The 21,226-nt window shown below is 34.6% G+C and overlaps 2 protein-coding genes and 1 long non-coding RNA gene across 3 annotated transcripts in view; 2 read left to right on the top strand and 1 right to left on the bottom strand.

The window, feature by feature from the left end:
- PSMD1 (proteasome 26S subunit, non-ATPase 1) overlaps nucleotides 1-21,226 on the top strand; it is a 93,682-nt gene that overhangs the window by 34,182 nt on the left and 38,274 nt on the right. The gene's annotated exons all lie outside the window — the stretch shown is intronic.
- Nucleotides 1,517-17,235, top strand: LOC144296191 (uncharacterized). Its single transcript, XR_013363343.1, has 3 exons — nucleotides 1,517-3,803; nucleotides 11,203-11,318; nucleotides 13,667-17,235. It is a non-coding gene; the product is annotated as an uncharacterized LOC144296191 (long non-coding RNA).
- On the bottom strand, nucleotides 4,399-21,225 carry HTR2B (5-hydroxytryptamine receptor 2B). Its single transcript, XM_077869196.1, is given in 6 exon segments — nucleotides 4,399-5,117; nucleotides 5,120-5,223; nucleotides 5,225-5,927; nucleotides 9,831-10,031; nucleotides 18,966-19,565; nucleotides 20,751-21,225. Coding segments are annotated over 5 exon segments (1,431 nt in total). The 5' UTR covers nucleotides 19,315-19,565; nucleotides 20,751-21,225; the 3' UTR covers nucleotides 4,399-5,043.

Here is a 21,226-nt window from a genome sequence, read left to right on the forward strand (position 1 = left end):
TTTCCTGGGGCTCACTCTCATGCTAATTTCCCAGTTTCAGCAGCAGATGTCTCCTGTGAGCTGCTTTTAGGCTTTGCTGAGATCTCTGCTACCTAGGATAGTCATACCCAGCTAATGAATGGTACTGTGTGCTTTTTATTTCTAAGGGACCATTCTGAATTTTGTTTTCATAGTGTGACTCTTTATAAACAGAAGAAACTGGAAAAGACTTGAGATGATTTGTCTGAAAGTTACTTTATAGATGAAGAAAATTAAATGTAATCAACTTGTCGAAGGAATTGCAGTTGAGACCAAATTCTTTAAATTTTAGACTAGTACAATTTTCCTGGAGTGAGAATTTTTAAAAGTGAAAGAAACTTAGAAATATTTTTTTTAAAGAGAAGGAAATTGAATTCCAAAATAGTTAATACAATTTTTCATTGTCATAGAACTAAAAAGTAGAACTGAAATTCAAAACAGATCTCATTATAGATCAAAGCTTTTTACAACATGCCTTTCCATCAGTACTATTTTCCTAAGTGATTTTCAAATTTCCTCATTACTTTTAATATTTGGAAAGTTTCTATCCTATCTCCTAAGAATAGTAAATGTTTTCTGGTGTGCCATTATTTACTTTCTTAGAATGTGCTCCATTTTATCATTTCTTCCCTTTTAGATGTTACATGTCACCTTTAAAATAACTGCAGACATTTGACCTTCTTGAACCATATTTTAAGAACTTATTTCTTCTTAATTTTTTAAATCTTTTTTTTAAGTGTACTTACTAGCTATGGATACTGAAAACATGCATAAACATATATTTGTACTTCAACTAAGATGAAATTGTCTTGTGGGAAACTAAAAATTCTCACATGTATTATCTTCTTTACTCGCAGGTAGTCCAGGGAGTTACAGTATTTTCACTCTGTTATTTTCTCTTGATATTTGTGTGTTATATGATAAATATTGAGAATTAAGTTGAAAAACATTTTTGTCAAGGTGAAATGAACTGAGTACTTTTTTTTTTTTTTTTTTTTTGCTTTTCCTTTTTTATTTACTGAGTACATTTTTTTGTGTAATACATAGGTGATTATCAGGCCCATTGTTATCTGTCCAGTAAGCAGTTTTTATTATAACAATTCTTTGTACAGTACTGTGCTTGGCATTGACTGAAACTCAGTTGGAACTGAAAGTAATCTGAATTATTTTAACTTGACATTGGAAAGAAAAGTGAAGAAAAAAGTCAAAAGAAGCATTGATCTTTACATATTTGTTGAAATTAAAATGCTATAATGATCTGATATAGATCTTTTTTTTTTTTTTTAAGATTTTATTTAGAGAGAGAGCATGGAAACATGAGCAGAGGGAGGGCTAGAGGGAAAAAGAGAGAGAATCTCAAGCAGACTCCGTGCTGAGTGCAGAGCCCAATGTGGAGCTAGATCTTATGACCCTGAAATCATGACCTAAAACACCTAGGTGGCTCAGTGGTTGGGTGTCTGCCTTTGGCTCAGGGTACGATCTCGGGTCTGGGGATCGAGTCCCGCACCTGGCTTCCTGCAAGGAGCCTGCTTCTCTCTCTGCCTCTCTCTCTCTCTCTCTGACTTTCATGAATAAATAAATAATCTAGGAAAAAAAAATCACGACCTGAGCCAAAATCAAGAGTCAGACTCTTAACTGACTGAGTCACCCAGGTGCCCTTGTTATAGACTTTTCTTAAAATTAGATAATCCTGGAGGTCCCAGATCATCTTTGCTCTGACTTAAGCTATTAAAATATAAAATTGGATATTTCTCAGTGTATGTATTAATATGCTTTCAGATATTGATGGATCTTGCAAGATGTGAGGGAGATTCCTGGTACATTTTTTTAGACTATAAAAAAATGGTCCTTGAGTATAAAAATTGTGCCATCATGGATCCTTAGAATTTGAAAGAACCCCATTAGTCAGCTAGTTACTACCAAATGCAAGAATCATCTTTACAGTATCTCCATTCACAATTTTGTATGTTTGGTATATACTCTGTATTCTGCCTCAATGTCCTTGTGTTTATGTTCTTGATGTTATAACTTCCTTAATTTTTGTCTTTTTTTTTTACTCTTTCTTTACTTTGGTTTTCCCCTTCATTAATTAATAATAAATATGAAAACAAATGAAAGGTTTTTTTCAAAATTATTTTTCTAAAGAGGTACAGTCTACTCTTTGAAGGGAAAACTAGCCTTTGTTGTCATAGGTGTGGTTAACTTCTGAAATTTGCTTTAAAATTATAGATTTCTTTTTTAATTTTTTTTTAAATTATAGATTTCTTTAAAGTATTCTGAAATCAAAGAATCAGATCAGAATGGTAAAAGTTTGTGCTCTGTTGTACTTTTTCAGAAATAGTTTATATTGGAGTTTTTATTTTCTAGAAGTAGCAATAGTAGAATTTCTCGTTAGCTAGAGAAAGATCTCTCAGCTGATTATAAGCAAAGATTTTTTTTTTTTCCAGGAATTGAAGCTAACTAGTTTAAGGGTCATATAGTTTATTTTGTAGGTATCTGTAGGTTTAAGCATATACAAAATTTGGAGACAGTATAGAGCATGTGAGAAGGTGGTCCATTTAATCTAGTTTGTCTCGAGGTAGAGCCTTGGCATTGTGAGTGCCATCTCTAGTATTTAGATGTCCTGAAACAGTTACATATACCTTCAGATATATATGATGCAGTTTGGAATACTGTTAAAGTAACTTCAGAAAACTTAATCTTATGTGACTTGGCAAGAATATAAATCTTAATATATGTCATACTTCATCATATTAGAAACTAGAACCAAAATAGATAATAATTTTTTTAGGAATGTAAATTATTTTGCCTATCTGAAATGGGCCACCCTTCATGCTCTTAAGAAATCTTAGACTGATGGGGGAAAGTGCCTAAAACTTTGAGATTTAGGGATTAAATTTGTAAGATATATACTCTGTGGCAGATGACATAGAGCCCATAATATCTATTTTCTATGTTCTAGGGAAGAATTCTCCCATTTGCACAAGAATATATACCTGGTTCACTTTTGCTGAGCCTCTCCATAGCCAACACATTTCTCGAAGTAATTTTCTTTTTTTCTTTTTTTTTAATATATATTTTATTTATTTATTCATGAGAGACACAGAGAGAGAGAGGCAGAGACACAGACAGAGAGGCAGGCTATTGCAATCCAATGTGGGATTCGATCCCGATGTGAGATCATGCCCTGAGCCAAAGGCAGAAGCTCAACCGCTGAGCCACCCAGGTGTCCCTCAAAGTAATTTTCTTAAACTTAATCATTTGGAGAAGGATAGCACTAGAACAATAGGTTGAGACATAAGACATAAGAATGGTTCAGCCTATAAAGAAAGATATTTGCTGTTTTCACTGCAGACCCTCACCCTAAATTTGTTCACCATTTATGAGAATAGTGTAACTATTAAATATCTGATATAATTAGAATTGGCTACTATGGACAGACTGCCCACGTGTACTCATTCTCATAAGAACCCTATGAAATGTCGATGAGAAAATTGAGGCTCAGAGAAATTAAATAACTTTCATGTATTTAGTCAGCTAGTGACAGAGTTTGGACTTATTCCTAGATCCAGCAATACAAAATGAAATAAGGAAAGGGTGAATAAAAAATGCCAGAAGTTAACCAAGTTTTGGGGTCATTATGAGGTCATTGAAGTTTAGATTTCTGAATCAAGATCCCATGGTTCCAGTTTGCACATGTTCTTTACAGAACAAAATGAGGTTGAGGTACCCCTGAGTAATGTCATTTGCTTCCTCCTCCTTCTCTAAGTTTAGACTCGCTTCTGGTGAGTAGATACTTGGTATCAGCCACTTAACAAATAGCTCTTGTTCTGAGATCCTGTTACTTTGTGTGGTAGCCAACAACTATCCTCCCTTCCCCTTCCATCAAGACAAGTTTCCTGATGAAAGCAAAATCATGACTATGTTTAACTGAGCCAGACTGTAAATGACAATCTTGGTTTACCTCCAGATGGTGTAATTTTACGCACTCACTTTAAGTCTTCTGTGCCTGTAACTGTTGTTCTGTGTTATGCATTATGTTCTTAAGGTTTTTTATTTTGTTTTGTTTTGTTTTGTTTGTTTTTTGTTCTTAAGGTTTTGAAGAGGTTTTTTTTTTTTTAATTTTTATTTATTTATGATAGTCACACAGAGAGAGAGAGAGAGAGGCAGAGACACAGGCAGAGGGAGAAGCAGGCTCCATGCAGGGAGCCCGATGTGGGACTCGATCCCGGGTCTCCAGGATCGCGCCCTGGGCCAAAGGCAGGCACCAAACCGCTGCGCCACCCAGGGATCCCCAGGTTTTGAAGAGGTTAATGCTTTTTTTTGTCTTGTTCTGTTTCATTCTTAGCACAGATTTGCATACCATTAGAAACAAAACAATTCATTTTATGTTATTTTATTTATTTTTATTGGAGTTCAATTTGCCAACATATAGCATAACACCCAGTGCTCATCCCGCCAAGTGCCAAAACAAATTCTTATAATGACATTGTTTGTTTTTAAAACTAAAATTTGGTTGATTAATTTTATTTCATTGAATACCTTAACATTTACCCAGAGTGCTGGATTTTTTTTTTTTTTTTTTTTTTGTGGCTGTACAAAATGATTTTGAACAGCTGCAATTTTGTACTCCAGAAATGGAGTAGTTTTGTCCAAATAAAGAAAATTGCATAATCTTAATATATAACTCTTATATTAAAGAGATTACTTGATAGATGACTTAAAGCTTTTTATATAATTCTTGGTACATTTCTATCTGCTTTGTCACCCTACTCATCGTTATATTAATTAGGTGAATACCTCTATTCCTTCTTTTTTTTTTTTTTTTTTTTTTTTTTAATTTTATTTATTTATTCATGAGAGATACAGAGAGAGAGAGAGGCAGAGACACAGGCAGAGGGAGAAACAGGCTCCATGCACCGGGAGCCCGATGTGGGATTCGATCCCGGGTCTCCAGGATCGCACCCTGGGCTAAAGGCAGGCGCTAAACCGCTGCGCCACCCAGGGATCCCACCTCTATTCCTTCTATACATAACTGACTTGCTCTTCAGTTTTGTCACCTTCATTTTCTGTGATGAGAAGTGTATCTAGTAGAATGAGGAAGCGTGAATGGTTGAACTGCAGAGCCTCATTGGGCTCTGGTACGTGGCAGGATTAATACCATTTCGCATTCCACGTTTCATGAAAAACTTTGAGTTCTCTGCCATTTCGGAAGTAGTTATTGCTGGAGCATTTTCTGACAGTTTTTACTGATTTCATGACCTGGTAATTGCAGGTAATATATCGGCCAAATGCATTCCGAAATGTTTTATTGAAGAGGGTGTAAACCAAAGGATTTACTCCTGAGGAAACATAGCCTATCCACACAAATACCTCCAGAAGCATATTGAGAGTAGTCTGGTTGCAGGAATCACACAAAACTAAAGTTACATTTGTAATAAAAAAGGGACACCACATAAGCAAAAAGAGAAAAAAAACAATCCCTAGAACCTTGGAGGCTCTCTGTTCGTTGGAAATGGTCTGCATGGACTTTTTTCCAGCTGTGGACATTCTTCGCATAAGTAGGTCATCACTTGAGCTGGGCAGAGTTCTGTCTTTGTGGGAACCATCCAGCATTGCCACCTTTTCAGGTGACGAGCAAGGTGTTTCATTCCTTCGGAAAGCTGTAGACACAGTCAGCCATGTTAGGCATGGAGGTGGCTTGTTTTTGACCAAGGAAGCTTTCTTCTGTAAAGCACGGATAGTGAGAAAGTAGGTGACAATCATGATTGCCAGAGGTGTAAAAAAGGCAGCCAGTGAGCCATACAGCATGAAGTTGCCAAAACGATCCTTTGTCAGCACACAGGTGATGTTGCTTGGGTTACTCCGATCAGTTTCTATCCCTCTAATAGGGACTGGAATGGCAATGCCTAAGGAAGAGAAAATAATATAAATGAAGTTAATTTTATGACCTTTGACTCTTAGAGTTTATCTTAGTGACTTTTTGTGGTTACTGTATTGTCATTCCTAGTACACACAATGTGGAATCTCAAAGCATTTAATCAAGGGAAGATTTAACAACAAATGAAAGCTAAGTAAGCAGACCTGCTGTTTTTAAACAGATTGATTGGTCATTTTAAGTTTATAATTTAAGCTTCCCTAAAGCTGTAGTATATCCATGAAATAAGACAGAATGTCTTCACTTATTCTCATTTCTCATACTCTGTGTTTGTTGCTCTATCCCAGGTTAAGGGAAAGGAATTCAGGAGAGAATTTGCTTTATTTTTATAATCGAATGTAGTTGATTTAAAGGGAGTACATTCATGCAGTATCTTAATTCTAGATATATATCTATTATCTTTGAGGCTACAGAGTTTCATTTGACAGACATTTTTAGTTTTTGAAGTTTATGAATGTCTTAATCTTTTCCTCTGATGACTTAGGGAAAACTAAGGGGAGTTCATTGTTTTTTTTTAAAATGCTACTTAAAAATTAATAAAATTAATTTTCAAATTGAAGGTTCCTGTAACAGATATGAAAGAAATGTATCTTGTGCTAATTTTCTAATACTTTAAATATCATGAAGTGGGTACTTAAATATGATCTTGCGTAGTGAGTTAGCTTATTAGAAAGACAAGCACACAAGTGTCATCCTAAATCCTTTCCCTTTGAAACAGCAAATTCTTAAAAAGAAGTCTGAATTGACTGATCTTTAAAAACTTTTAGAATCCTTGAGTTTTTTATGAATCTCATAGCACTACAGCCTTTTTATGGTAGCTGAATAACCTTTGACAGAAATAATTTCCTCAGATCCTTTCTAACAGGGAGGTTACTGCCTTTTCTACTTTTCCTCAAGACCACCACCAGAAAGAGGATTCTGTATACTTACTGTTCTATGCTAGAGGTTAGCACATTATAGCTTGAGGGCCGAACCTGGCCTGAATTCTGGTTTTGTAAATTTTGTTGGAACACAGCCATACCCATTTGTTAACAAATTGTTTATGACTGCTTTTACTCCACTGCTGCAGTGTTGGGTAGTTGTGACTGAAATCATTAAGAGCTTGCAAGCCCAAAATATTTACTATCTTGCCCTTTACAAGAAAAGTTGGCTGACCCCTGGACTACCCTGTTCGTTCGTTCGTTCTTTCTTTCTTTCTTTCTTTCTTTCTTTCTTTCTTTCTTTCTTTCTTTCTTTCTTTTTTTTTAAGATTTTATTTATTTATTCATAAGAGACACAGAGAGGCAGAGAACAGGCAGAGGGAGAAGCAGGCTCCATTCAGGGAGCCCGACGTGGGACTCGATCCTGGGAGTCCAGGATCATGCCCTGGGCCAGAGGGGCAGGCAATAAACCGCTGAGCCACCCAGGGATCCCTACCTTGTTATTTCTAAGAGATCGTTATGCTGTTCTTTCCCCCCAGAGCCCTTCCCTTTTGAGGTCTGTTTAATCTGCTTACACCACTCTGTTTTCCATCCAGGACATCTGTTCATCTTCCTCAATGGATTCAGCACCTTGCTATATAGCCTTCCTTTGCACTGTTCCACTGCTCTTACCTTCCTTGACTTGATCTCATTGATGACCCTTCTGACACCTTCATTTTATGTCTGTTGAACTCCACTCTAATTTCTCTTATTATTTTTAAAATTTTAATTCCAGTGTAATTAAAATACAGTGTTATTAGTTTCGGGTGTATCAGCCCTCATTATTTTTTGTATTCGTGAAGCCATCCATAAGCCCTCTTAAAACTGTCCCATATCTAAAACCATGAACTTTGATTTTTCCCTTTCTTGTCCTGCTGCTCTCCATTACTGTGAGACTTCTTTTTACTATCTTGACCTTTAGTCCATTCTTCCTTCTCTATTTTCACATTCCATTAATCTCTTTCAAGACTCACATTACCTTCTCAACCAGCTTGGTGGTCCGTAAATAACATAAGTATTAGTTATATATAACATAAGTATAGTTAGTATATCAAGTTTTCACTGGTACTTTTTATACCCTTATCCCCTTAATCTTTCATTCTTTACTATTTGCCAGGGCTTACCTAGGATAACTAAGTCCAGAAGAAGTGAGCTTTTTTTTAGCACTTTGCAGAATTTAAAAACCGAACTAACCCTAACATCTGCTTTTTCTTTTACAAAGTTACTAAATTGTCTCTGGTCCTACAAAACAAATGTGATGAAAGGAACAGTGTTGATCTTGACCTTGGTGCCAAAAAGTTGTTAATAATCTTTAAGCCAACTATTTAAAACCTCTAGGTTTCTTATCTATAAAAGGAAAAAGGAAAAAGTGAATTTATAAAATCCCTTCCAAAGCTATAAATCTGAGGTCTTCTTTTTATTCTTTTCCTTCTGCATACTAACACTTTATATTAATCTAATTTATTATCTGCCTTCCTTGAACATAAAAACTCTTTATTTATCTTTATATTCCTGTTTCTTAGTATATCATAGGTAATCAACAAAGGCTTGATCTGTTTATGAATTCATGGGATCTAGCCTTAATTGAGGCATCCCTTCTAAGACTGTTTATTGGCTTGAACATATTCATGGTTTCAAATGTCTTAGTTCTTAAGGATCATTTCTCCTGTCTTCTCTCTGCCTTTTCCTCATTTCTCCCACCCTACCCCAAAACACACACTCACACCCACACCTCATACTATCTACCCTGTCCTCTCCCTTATGTCAGTGAACTTACCAAAGATATGGGACTTTTGGCATGAGCTATTCTAGTTTCCCTCCTTTCCACTCTACGTTTTGGTGACTATTAGCCATTATCTCCCAAGCTCTTTGTCTGGCTTCTTTTGGGGGGGGACTTCTGCTCTGTCAGTGTCTACCCCCAAAACTAGCCTATCTCACTGTTTGCAAATCTGTTCATTTTAAATAGACTTTTCCTTGACCCTACTTTCTTCCCAAGCCAGAGTAGTAACACTCCTTATTTTTACCTCCCTGGTATTATTTCAGGAATATAAAAATCACTCATTATCTTGCTTTCCTTGTTTTCCTTTTGTATTCCAGATCTCTCTTAATTTTTTTTTTTTGGAAGAAATTAATCTGCTAGTCACACTATTAATGATCATAGTAATTGTGAATCTGTTTTTCTAATATTAGCTTATAAGAAGTTTGGGTTACTTACGCTGTATTTCATGCTAAGATACTCTATTATAGCAGCTATCTTTGAGCATTAAAGATGGGCACAGGGGCATAAGACAGTTTAGAAGAAATAGTATTTTTCTTCTGTAAATCATTTCTGAGTATCACTTGCATCTCCCTTAAAACCTCTGATTAAACATCTATCTAAAACACTTATGTAGACACTTACTGCCTTTATTCTATACACATATTGGCCTCCAAGATGAATTTATGATCTTTAATACCTGCATACAAAATGTTTGGGTTTTTTTTTTTTTACTCTTTTCCTATCTTCTTAAGTGTGACCAAAGATTTTATTTTATTGTTACTTTAATATAGTTTTGAGATTTTGGATGCTGCCTAGACCTTAATGATCTGTTGACAAAAATGAAAAGTGTTTTTAGGCTTAGTCTTTTTGCATGTCAAGATCAAAGCAAGAAGATATCTAAGATATCTCAGTAAACATTGTGAAGATGGTTCTTTCTGAGGACATGAGCTTTTTGCTTTTTTGCATGTGTTGCTGATAGTATGGTTTAGAAGCTATGTGATGACGTGGCATAAGGAGCTTGTGTTGGTATATCAGTAATCTGCCTTGACCTCTCTTGTTGAGTTTCACAGACTACCAAGCCTGGTATTTTTCTTACCCAAAAGAAACCAAAAGCTATTTATTTACCCCACTCCACACCCTGCTGTTCCCCACATACCTATTGAAATTAACCATACCACTGTAATCTTGATGAATGCTGTAGCTCGTGAGTTACTTTGATTGGCCTGGATTGGCTTTTTGATGGCTATATAACGATCCACAGAAATGGCACAGAGATGCATGATGGATGCAGTAGAGAAAAGAACATCAAGAAATAACCAGGCAGGGCATAGAACAAGTGGGAGGGGCCATATAGTCTCTGAAAAACAAAACAAAAACATTCTCCTGCAAAATGACAGTCTTCAATCTGCACTTTATTTTTAAAGTGATACATATTTTTATTATTGTTGTTGTTTACCTGAAATTTTATGACTTAGCCTCCACAAGACATCCAACTTAAGGTAATGGAGTTAGTAATATTAAGTATATTTCTGTAAATGATACCTTTTAAATACATTTTCTATTTTGTATAATAATCACAGTGCCCTTTTTCAAAATCAGTTTAGCATTTTTAGCATTAATTTGATTGTTGCTCTTTTGTCTGTTTCTTTTGTGATCTTTTAAAATTTTTCACATAGTTGCAACTGGAACTTAACCTTGCTAGTCAAATAAAATTAATTTTTAAGCTGCTTTTGTATGAAAAGAATATATTTTACCATATAGAGGAAGCAGTGTAATGTGGCAAAAAGTATTAGAATGAGAGTTTTAGTGAAACCTAGGATTTGGCTCATTTCTACCAATAACTGGCAGCATGATCTTTATTTATAGCAGACTCTCATTTGGTGAAATAATTAAGTGGAATGATTTGACTTTTCTTTTTGACAGAAGTAGTTCCAAAATAAAGTTTGCAAAAGGAATGGCTTCAGATTATTCTGAAGACAAATGGATTGTTATCCTTTCATATTCCATAATTCAGTCCTGTCACTGGGGACCCAGTTTAAAGAGCAAGTCTCAAGATTAAACATACTACTTACTTTATGTAACAAACTCTTATAAAAAGAAAGTATTTATACTTCATACAGTCTTATTAAGTACTTGAGAAATACTGACTTTGAAAAATTTAAGATTTTGGATATGATACTATCCTACATAGCTTTCCAATAAATTTATTTAGACAAGTATCTATATACATATGGGTTAATATATTGTATATTATTCATAACCCAGGATATACATATTGCAGTTCTAAAACAGCTAAAATTTATTTTAGGGTTTGCCCTAGAATATTTCAGTTAGAATCCACTTTACTAACACACACACACACACACACACACAATTTTAGACCTTGCTATAAAAGCAAATTACCTCTGTATAGAACAAATGCTATATATGTGAGATTATCTAAATCCTTTTTACAGTTTAATTGTATGTTCACTGACAAAGTATAAACTACTTTTCCTGGTTTTTGCATGTTTATCTGACTTTGACAGGTATAAAATCATTGGGTTGATTGAAGAAAGATCAAGATGTCATTTTAGGATTTCAGAACACCAAGAAACTCCAGTTGTAAACTGTTCGAATTCAAGAAGCCTGGGGGTGGAGAGAGGTTAGCATCCCAGACCCCTCCCCCACAAAAAAAAGACTATCACTTAGAGAGTTTTGAGATTGACTTGAATATGTTTTTTTCCAAAGTATGCAAATAAATGAGGAGTATTGTTTTAGAAGACTGGGAAACATTGTGTCTTGGGTCTTAAAAGATACACCTACATTTGTTCACTGGTGTAGGATAAGCACTTAGAAAGCTTCATAGAAAGGAATATATGAGAGACATCTCAAAATAAATCTATGGCAGAGAAATCTTTAGAAAGAATCTAATCCAAAAAAAAAAAAAACCAGAAAGAATCTAATCAATTAGATTTTTCTTCCTCTTAGTCATAGTTTTCAGAGTCTCTGTTGATAAGTAGAAAAGGACTTTGGACAGTGAAAGGCAACAATGGACCTCAGCTTAAGCAAACTAACAGTTCAAGTAGAGTGAAAAAAAAAACACATGATAGCATTTCGCAGTGGAAACTACTTGAAATGAGACTACATTTCTAACTATCCTGCAGTTCTACATTTAGGACTGAGCAGAAGATAGAAAAATACTCATCTCTAGAGCTACAAGAGATACTGATTATAGTTTTAAACTGGCATATTTAGCTTTTCTAACTATGTTTGTTTTTAAATTAAGATCTCAAAAATTTTAGTTATAAATCTAGTAGCCATGAGCAGGAAGCCACAATAGAACTCTCATGTAAGAAGTACATGTCTTTGGAAAATAGTATGACTTATATATTCCTAATTGTGGGCTAATAGAGAAAGCTCTTTAGTGCTCTTTAAGCCTGTGAAGCTTGATTAGGCTTACTTTCCAACAGAATGAGTTTAGTTTATAAACTCCCAATTTTGGGATGCAAAGTAGATTCTGAAATTAATGCAGATTACTAGAATTGTATTATTTTGGTCAGTACTTACTGCTAACAGTAGAAATACTGAGACATGATAGAGAATTTTCTTTTCTTTCTTCTTTTTTTTTTTTTTAATATTTTATTTATTTATTCATGAGAGACGCACAGAGAGAGAGAGAGAGAGAGAGGCAGAGACACAGGCAGAGGGAGAAGCAGGCTCCATACAGGGAGCCTGACATGGGACTTGATCTTTAAGTAAGGAGACTGTGGTATGAGGTTTAGGATTGAGAGAGATGGATCTTCATGATTAACCTTTATAATTGCAAATTTCGTGAAGATACTAGTCAATAGACTTTTTATGAAAAGAACATAAAAGTAATATAACTGCATTAAATTTATAGAAACCTTTTCTATAAAACAAAACAAAACAAAAAGCTTGTCTGCCTAAATAGATTGAGGTAATCTAAGAATTTATACAAATTAAAAACAGTTCTAGACATTCTCAGGTTATAAAGGGATTTTCCCTAGTCCAGATACTTTCATTTCTATAATTCTTTTCAGTTAGTATTAATTTGATAGGCTCAAGGTCAGAAAAGTTTCTTACTATTCAGAATAACTAAAAAAGGTTTAGTTGGTTTGGTGTGAGTAGGGTAACTTTCCAAAACTTTGTTATTTTTATTAGGAGTTTTTTTTTTTTTTTTTTTCTTTTAAGATTTTATTTGTTTGTTCATGACAGAAACACAGAGAGAGGCAGAGACACAGGCAGAGGGAGAAGCAGGCTCCATGCCGGGAGCCCGATGTGGGACTCAATCCTGGGACCCCAGGATCATGCCCTGGGCTGAAGGCAGATGCCCAACCACTGAGCCACCCAGGCATCCCTTTTATTAGGAGTTTTAATTGTTTTAAGGATTTAAAATTTCATTTATTTGTTGTAATGTATTATGTCCAGCTTATTTCCATAAGAGTTTACTATACTATTTAAAATGGACCAGTTACAAATTTATATAAAAAGAAAAGTATATACCTTTCTCATATATATGAGAGTCAGTATAAGAAATAAGTTATCAGGTACGTGAACTAAATTAATTACTGCTGTTCTGGGGCTCTGAGTTTTGTTTTTTGTTTTGTTTTGTTTTTTTCATAAAAGCTAAGACAAAAAAAGGGAAAACTATTAAATTATACATAGTATTTGTTGTCTCACAGAAAGTACACAAAATTTCTTTGAAAAACCTACTTCAGGGCAGCCCCAGTGGCGCAGCGATTTAGCGCTGCCTGCAGCCCAGGGTGCAGTCCTGGAGACATGGGATCGAGTCCCATGTCGGGCTCCCTGCATGGAGCCTGCTTCTCCCTCTGCCTGTGTCTCTGCCTATCTCTCTCTCTCTCTCTCTCTCTCTCTTTCTCTCTCTCTCTCTCTATGAATAAATAAATTTTTAAAAAATGAAAAAAAAAAGAAAAACCTACTTCTTCCTTTACCTTCTCCCAAATTAATCTTTTTTTTTTTTTTTTTAAGATTTTATTTATTCATTCAGAAGAGACACCAGAGAGAGAGAGAGGCAGAGACAGGAGAAGCAGGTTCCATGCAAGGAGCCCGATACAGGACTCAATCCCGGGACTCCAGGATCACGCTCTGAGCCGAAGGCAGATAGACGCTCAACCACTGAGCCACCCATAAGTCCCTCCCAAATTAAAGAGGAATTTAATTTCAATAAGATTTGAATAATAGCACTTCTATGACTGCCTGAAATAATGACAGATCAGTAATTATAGGAGGAAAACAAATCTTGTGAGTCTTGGGTTATAGATCATTATTTATCCAAAAAAATTAATAGCACAAATGTTTTGTTGTTAAAATGAAAACTTGCATGCTTCAGGTACCACCATACATAAAAAGTGGTAATTTTGCCATTCAGTTACATCACTTTCTGTTTGTCTCCAGACAGGGTTCAGCAACTTCATAGGCATGGGCCTAGGTCCAATATCTTTCTCAGCAAAGAGATCTTGCAATCATCTCAAAGAGTCATACAAGTACTGGTTAAGAACCGAGTATTCTGTATCATTTAATATGAAATATAACTTTAAAAAATATTTTGTTCTGCCTTGTCCCAAGAGAAAACTCTATGGCTGTCTTGTTAGGTAGAGTTATTTTGAGGTAAATGTTGGCTCTTTGCCAAATATGACTGTTTTGGTTGATATAATTTCTCATTCCGATGTCCTCTCTTGTAAACTAGGAATAATGATGATGATAACCAATTTTATAGGATTGCTTTGAAGATTAAATGCAATAATATAAAGTGTTTAGAACAATGTCTGGCATAGAGAAAGCACTCAATAAATGTTAGTTCTTATTACTAATATTGTTTGACAGAAACTGGCCAACTAGCCGACCCATTAAAACACTCCTACTTAGAAATGTTAAGTCATATTATCACTGCAAAATCAGTATGTTTGACCTCCTGCCCACTGTAGCAAGAATGCATGTATCCAGTTGAACTTGAAGTTGTACTCTTTTTAAAAAGGCATGAAAACATGTTTATCTTTTAATTTGTCATGAAAGTATGCCTTTTACTCTTTCTTTATATATATACACATAAATAGCAAACATAAATATCTGTATGTATTGCCATGCTTGTCTTTTTACTTTTTAATTATTTATTTTGCTGTCTTTTTAACTGATATAAAAACCTGAGTTTTTTTAACCAGAAACTCCCATTTCTTAGTGAGATGGACTCATGTGATCTGAAACCTGCTTTCTCTTGGGCAAGTTTTTAGTTTGAAAGCTGAGTAATGTGATTAGTTCAGAAAATAATTAAAATTGGTCTGTAAATCTGAGACCTAAGATATTTGCCTTTTGAGGATTTAAATGACTGTATTTTTAGCTATCCTAAGAGAGTTGTGCCTGGAGTTTACCAAGGTAAATGAATATATTAGAGTAGGACAAATCCTAAATAGCTTAATATCCAAAAAGGACATAGTTCTCAAACCGCCCCCCCCCCCCTTTTTTTTTAAGATTTTATTTATTTATTCATGAGAGACACAGAGAGAGAGGCAGAGACACAGGCAGAGGGAGAAGCAGGCTCCATCCATACAGGGAGCCTGATGCGGAACTCAATCCCAGGACTCCAGGATCACAACCTGAGCTGAAGGCAGACAGACGCTCAACTGCTGAGCCACCCAGGCGTCCGTCCCATGCCCATTTCTTTTCATCTTTATCTTCCAGAAAAAGAGACCGATCAGTGCTTCGGTTTTTATTATCAAGCTTCTGTTTTCTTTTTGTTGTCGTTTTCCCATTACATTTGAGCATATAAAATATTTTGGGAGTAAATGTCTAATATGATAGTGTTTTAAATGTTTCAAGTGATTAATACTTAAGAAATTGTTTTCTTGATTTTTTAAATTTCTACTTTCCAAAAAGAAGTGCCTTTAATTGCTTTTCTCCCTTATTTAAGAATTGTAGAGCAGCATTTCACTGCTTAAATAACTGATTTTTTTTTCTTTTACTGCTGTACATGTTTCATCTCTGGTCAGACTCACATCTAAACTAAATCATAGGGATCCCTGGATGGCACAGCGGTTTGGCACCTGCCTTTGTCCCAGGGCGCGATCCTGGAGACCCGGGATCGAGTCCCACGTCGGGCTCCCGGTGCTTGGAGCCTGCTTCTCCCTCTGCCTATGTCTCTGCCTCTCTCTCTCTCTCTCTCTGTGACTATCATAAATAAATAAAAATTAAAAAAAAAAAAACTAAATCATATATACTCTTTTTATACTCTACTAATACTTGCCAGTCATTAGTGCCTATTATGTATTGGGCCTTAGTTGACCATTTCACATTGCATAGCCTGCAATGTGTAAGATTCATCATACCTGTTTTACAGACAAGGTGATTGAACCTGATGTGTTAAGTGACTTGTCTAAGCCAGCACAGGAGAACCAGGATTCAATGCCTGCAGTGTCTTGATTCAGACCTCTATCTTTCAGCCACTTTATTTTATACACCCTCTGCCAGCGCTACCACAGATGCTGTTTCAACTTTAATCCTGAAACATGGATTAAAACTTAAGTTATAAATAAACCAGTAATGACCAAACACTATATTTTCTCCTTTCACATTTTAATCATTTATTTAATGAGAGAAGGGAAAGTTCAGAGAAGTTCTTAAACTGTGAACATCCTGTCTTTTTTATATTGGCATATGCTGTTCTGTTTTCCTTTGCATCCTACTCAAGTATTTCTCAATGCCTTCTGAGTAGGCATTTTCGAGCCTTATGTTATAAGCTACTAACTTGTGAATTTTCGAAATTATACATAAGACAGTTAAAACTAGACCTATGAATAAAGGTTAGGTCTAGTGCTCCCAGAGTGAAAGAAGTGACAGAAAAACTGACACAGATATCAGAGTTCATTTGAGAGACCATGTTAGGCCTCTTATCATAATCTTGGTAAAAAGTGGAAATTCTGTTTTTAAAGTTATACTGCTCTTTTTTTAAAACTTAACTTTATTAAAACATTAGCTTATGTAAAGTTTCTTTTATTCCTTTCATTAAATTTCCCTGAGATCATTAAAATCACTCATACCACTCAGTGGTAGTTAATTTTTTATGTTTACAGAATCAGGGACACTTTTGTTTGTTTGTATAGACTTCAGAAGTTCATAAGATTATTTCTATAATGAGATAAAAAGATATAAAATCTCCTGCCTTTTAAAGTTATCAGAAATTCTTATAAATGCATTAATTTAGAAAGTCTTTGTATTTGTTAACATGTAAAGGGCTTTAAACCTTAGTATTTGAAGTTAGTATGAATTTATAATATATGCAGTTCTAGTTTATGAATGCTTCCTTTGGACCTTTTTAGAGGGCAGAGTATGCAGTTTTTCATAGAAATAGGATAATGTTTTTAATAATGAATTTAATGCAATAATTTTTAAATAGTGGTTAAGTTCCCAGGTTATTTTTTAAAAATTGAATCCCCCTGTAGAGCTTAGTTACTGATAGTAAAAGTGTTTGGGATTATAAAGGATTTTATTTTATTTTATTTTATTTTATTTTATTTTATTTTTAAGATTTTATTTATTTTTTCATGAGAGACACACACAGAGAGAGAGAGAGGGAGGGAGGGAGGGAGAGAGAGAGAGGCAGAGACACCAGAGGAGGGAGAAGCTGGCTTCATGCCTGGAGCCCGACGTGGGACTCGATCCCAGTACCCCAGGATCACGCCCTGGGACGAAGGCAGGCACTAAACCACTAAGCCACCCAGGGACCCCCTGGCCCCAGACTCCCAGCTTAAATATAAGCTTAGTTGTCAGCTCCAAATACCTACTCTTTTCCTGTGGACTACAGGAATTATCTCTCTTACCTGTTTTTGTGTTTTATTAGGTCATATCATGTTGTACCAAATTATTCAAAAAGTTATAAATTTATAAAAGAGAAGAGGATAAATAGTACTATTAAAGAGACCATTAAAACTATAGATCCTTACTGCTTGTTCTGCTACAAAATTTATTTATTTATTTATTTATTTATTTATTTATTTATTTATTTATTATTTTTTATTTTTTGCTACAGAATTTAAAGCCTGGGTTAGATGTTAATTTAGAATGGAAAGTTTCAGCCTGTCACCATCTGATATTTGGGGATTCAAATACTTAATTTTAGATATCATTCTACACTTAAAAATCTAAGATTTAAACCTAAATATAATATTTTTATTGGAGTTTTTGTTTTCCTTCTAATATGTATTCTAGTTAAGTAAACTTTATTTCTGTAACCTGAAATATTTTTTTCCTCACCGTATAAATTTCAAGAAGCCCTATCTTCTGCAAATAATCATTTTTCTTAAGCAGTTAAAGAATAGAATATCAATTTTTGCCGAGCATTGACTAAGTATCCTCTTACTGCTTATTCTTAGAAACCCTCATAATTTATCAGCAATTATTTGTATTTACCCAAATTCTATAACTAGCAAGAATACACATAAATGAAAACTACTTAATTTTAATATTATCTTTTTTTTCATTATCTTTTTTATTATAACAAAGCTATATATATCTTGATATTGTATATCAAGCTACATTATTATAACTCTGGTTTCGGTCACTTGTTTTAATAATTTTTAATAAATTATTTTTAATAATTTTTTTTAGGTCAGTTTTCTTGTATCAAGGACGTGAATGGTTAGAAATCATAAAAATTAAATAGATGAATCATCTCTTAGGACACTGTGAACCAGACCATTTCCTTTAGCAACTAAACATAATATTTTCTTAATATGACACATATGTAAGAATTAGGTTTAAGTTTAAAGTACACAAACAATAAAGGAATATAACACATTTTTAGGACAATTCCAATTTTAAATTGGAGTTTAGTGATTCAAATTGGAATTGAGTGATTTCAAAGATTTTTTTCGTTAATAAATAACCCAGAGCATACCTGTCATGGGAGTGTCCTAGTTGTTGCTTTATCAAGGGGAAAAAGTATTAATAATGGGAAAGTTAAAGTATAAGTCCATTCTTCACTATAATTTTTAAGTGACGAACACAGAATCTATGAATAATGTTAACCTGGATAACTTTTTAAATGGTTAGATGACTGATTAGACTTTCATTAGATGAGTAGGGAAGGAGTAGAATTGTTTCTAAGAAATTATTTTTTGTTCTTTAATACATTATTAACTATAGAAAATGATGGAAACAAAGGACTGTTCACTCACTGTATCTTTAAATGGTCCATCTTTAAAGACTGAGTATTCATTTCTCTAATAGTATATTTTAGTTCTCTGGTTTGATATCAGGAACAAAGTGAAATACTTACCAAACATTATTGTCAAAAGGGCAATCGGCATCACAAACAATCCAACTAGCAGATCAGCCACTGCTAGGGACATTAGAAAATAATTGATAGCATACTGCAGCTTTTTTTCCAGTGAAATAGCCAGAATAACCAGGATGTTCCCACCAATTGTGGGTATTATCACCGTGAGTATCAGAAGAGCTGCCCACTGTGGTTTCTTTCCCTGTTGCTCACCAGTCTGTTTCATTTCCTCTGGTATCGATTCTGTTTGTAATCCAGACCAGTTAGCAAAGATTAAGTGATGAAAGGAGCTCTGCAAAATGTGCTCAGGAATTGTGCTCTGTTCTGATATTCTATAAGAGATGGCCATTCGCTGTTTTTGTGTGATATGATCCACTTCTGGTCAGCATGGTCGATAGCTAAGCTGGTCATCTGCTTTTTAAAGACATTGTACCCAGGCCAAACACTCAAAACCAAAGTTGACTCCTTCTTTTAAAAAAATTTTCAGGTTCTCTAAAATGAGAGCGTGCATGCATCTGTTCTTTTCTGTAGGTAAGGCCCAAGGGTTTAGCCTTCTGCAGACGCTCTGATTTCAGAATGTTTAGTGAAAGAAACTGGTAGCTGTGAAAGAAAAACTGTTTATTAGTTTCTCTGCTGTAGTGGTAGATTCATGTTTGAATTTGAATGCCAATGAGTCCCAAGAGTTCCCCCTAGATATAAAATATGTAGATTACATTATTTTATTTTGTTATTTTCAAGAAACAGAAAAAAACACTTGAACTTAGAGTAGCCCTTCCCATCTCAATAGATCTCTTTTGCATTTGTGGCAATGCAACCTATTTCCGCAATCATATTCCTGATATGTCTCAGGTTACGAAACGAGATATATTTATTTTTTCAGTGGTTATTTAAAAAAAAAAGTCTAGGTATTTCCTGACCCTCGAATGTCTTTTTACCTTTACCTTAGAATATGTATAGAAGAATAGAAACATCAAAGCACTAAATAGTTGTGAATAGAACATTTTGGTACATGCTGGTTACCCACTTAGAAATTCTTCAAGCCCAGCTAAGGTCCAAATAAATTATTTACCAGCTAGTAATCTTTATTTGTAATTGGGTTTTGTCTGATCAGGTTTATCTTAATACTGATATAATTGCCATTTTTATACATTTTAAAATTCTTTTAGTTTGAGATAAGGAAAAAAATAGGTATTAGTAGGATCCAAATAATTGTTTTTTGGTAATTTCATCTTTCAAAGAAAGCCTATACCGCCACAGATATTTTCTAAATTTATCACTTTATGCCAAATTTGAAACAGTTCCTTGTTTTGCTTTAAGTAATAATCATTTTTTTCCTTAACCTGCCCAGTTTGGTGGGGAAAGAGTATAAGCTAAGAGGAAGATTAAACCATTTAATCATAAAATCTATAAATCCCATATTAAGTATCACTCCTTTAACATTGGTAAAATTTGGGATCCCTGGGTGGCGCAGCGGTTTGGCGCCTGCCTTTGGCCCAGGGCGCGATCCTGGAGACCCGGGATCGAATCCCACGTCAGGCTCCCGGTGCATGGAGCCTGCTTCTCCCTCTGCCTGTGTCTCTGCCTCTCTCTCTCTCTCTCTCTGTGACTATCATAAATAAATAAAATTAAAAAAATAAATAAAAAATAAAAAAGTTAAAAAAAAAACATTGGTAAAATTTTTGTTTTGATCTTTAAACTACTGAATAGAAATAAAAGATTATGGTAGCAGTTTTTTTGAAGGAAAAAAAATGAGATTTACTTTATATTTATTTGTTAAACACTTACCTCTTATTGTTAATCTCCCAAGCATGTGATTTTGTATGCTCAGTAGACCTGCTTGCTGCTCTGACTGAAGAAGTCCTCCCATTGACTTATTCAGTCTCCTGCTCTGTTGCTTGAAAGCAATGAAACAAATGTGTCGTATAGCTGCAAGCATGCCAATGAGGTTATTTCCTCTTTGATACATTCATTTTTAAAGAGTAGCAGCATTCATTATAATTCATAAAACTACCAGTTAAGTATGTTGAACTAGTTCATGACCCTATTTTGTTGTATTCTTAAGAGCTCTCTTTGATATTTGAGGGACTGAAATAAACTCTGCCATTTTTAGCTTAAGATAGTTTTGCTTTGGATTAACACTGAGCTGTTTCTCCCACTTGAAAAAAATAAGATATAATCTAGAGATTCTAGAGTTTTCATTCTGTGAAGAATGTGCCCAGTGAGCCTTATGGTGATTCCCAGAATTTAATTTCAGAACAAGA

The sequence above is a fragment of the Canis aureus genome, chromosome 24 (assembly GCF_053574225.1).
Source record: "Canis aureus isolate CA01 chromosome 24, VMU_Caureus_v.1.0, whole genome shotgun sequence".
Lineage (NCBI taxonomy): Eukaryota > Metazoa > Chordata > Mammalia > Carnivora > Canidae > Canis > Canis aureus.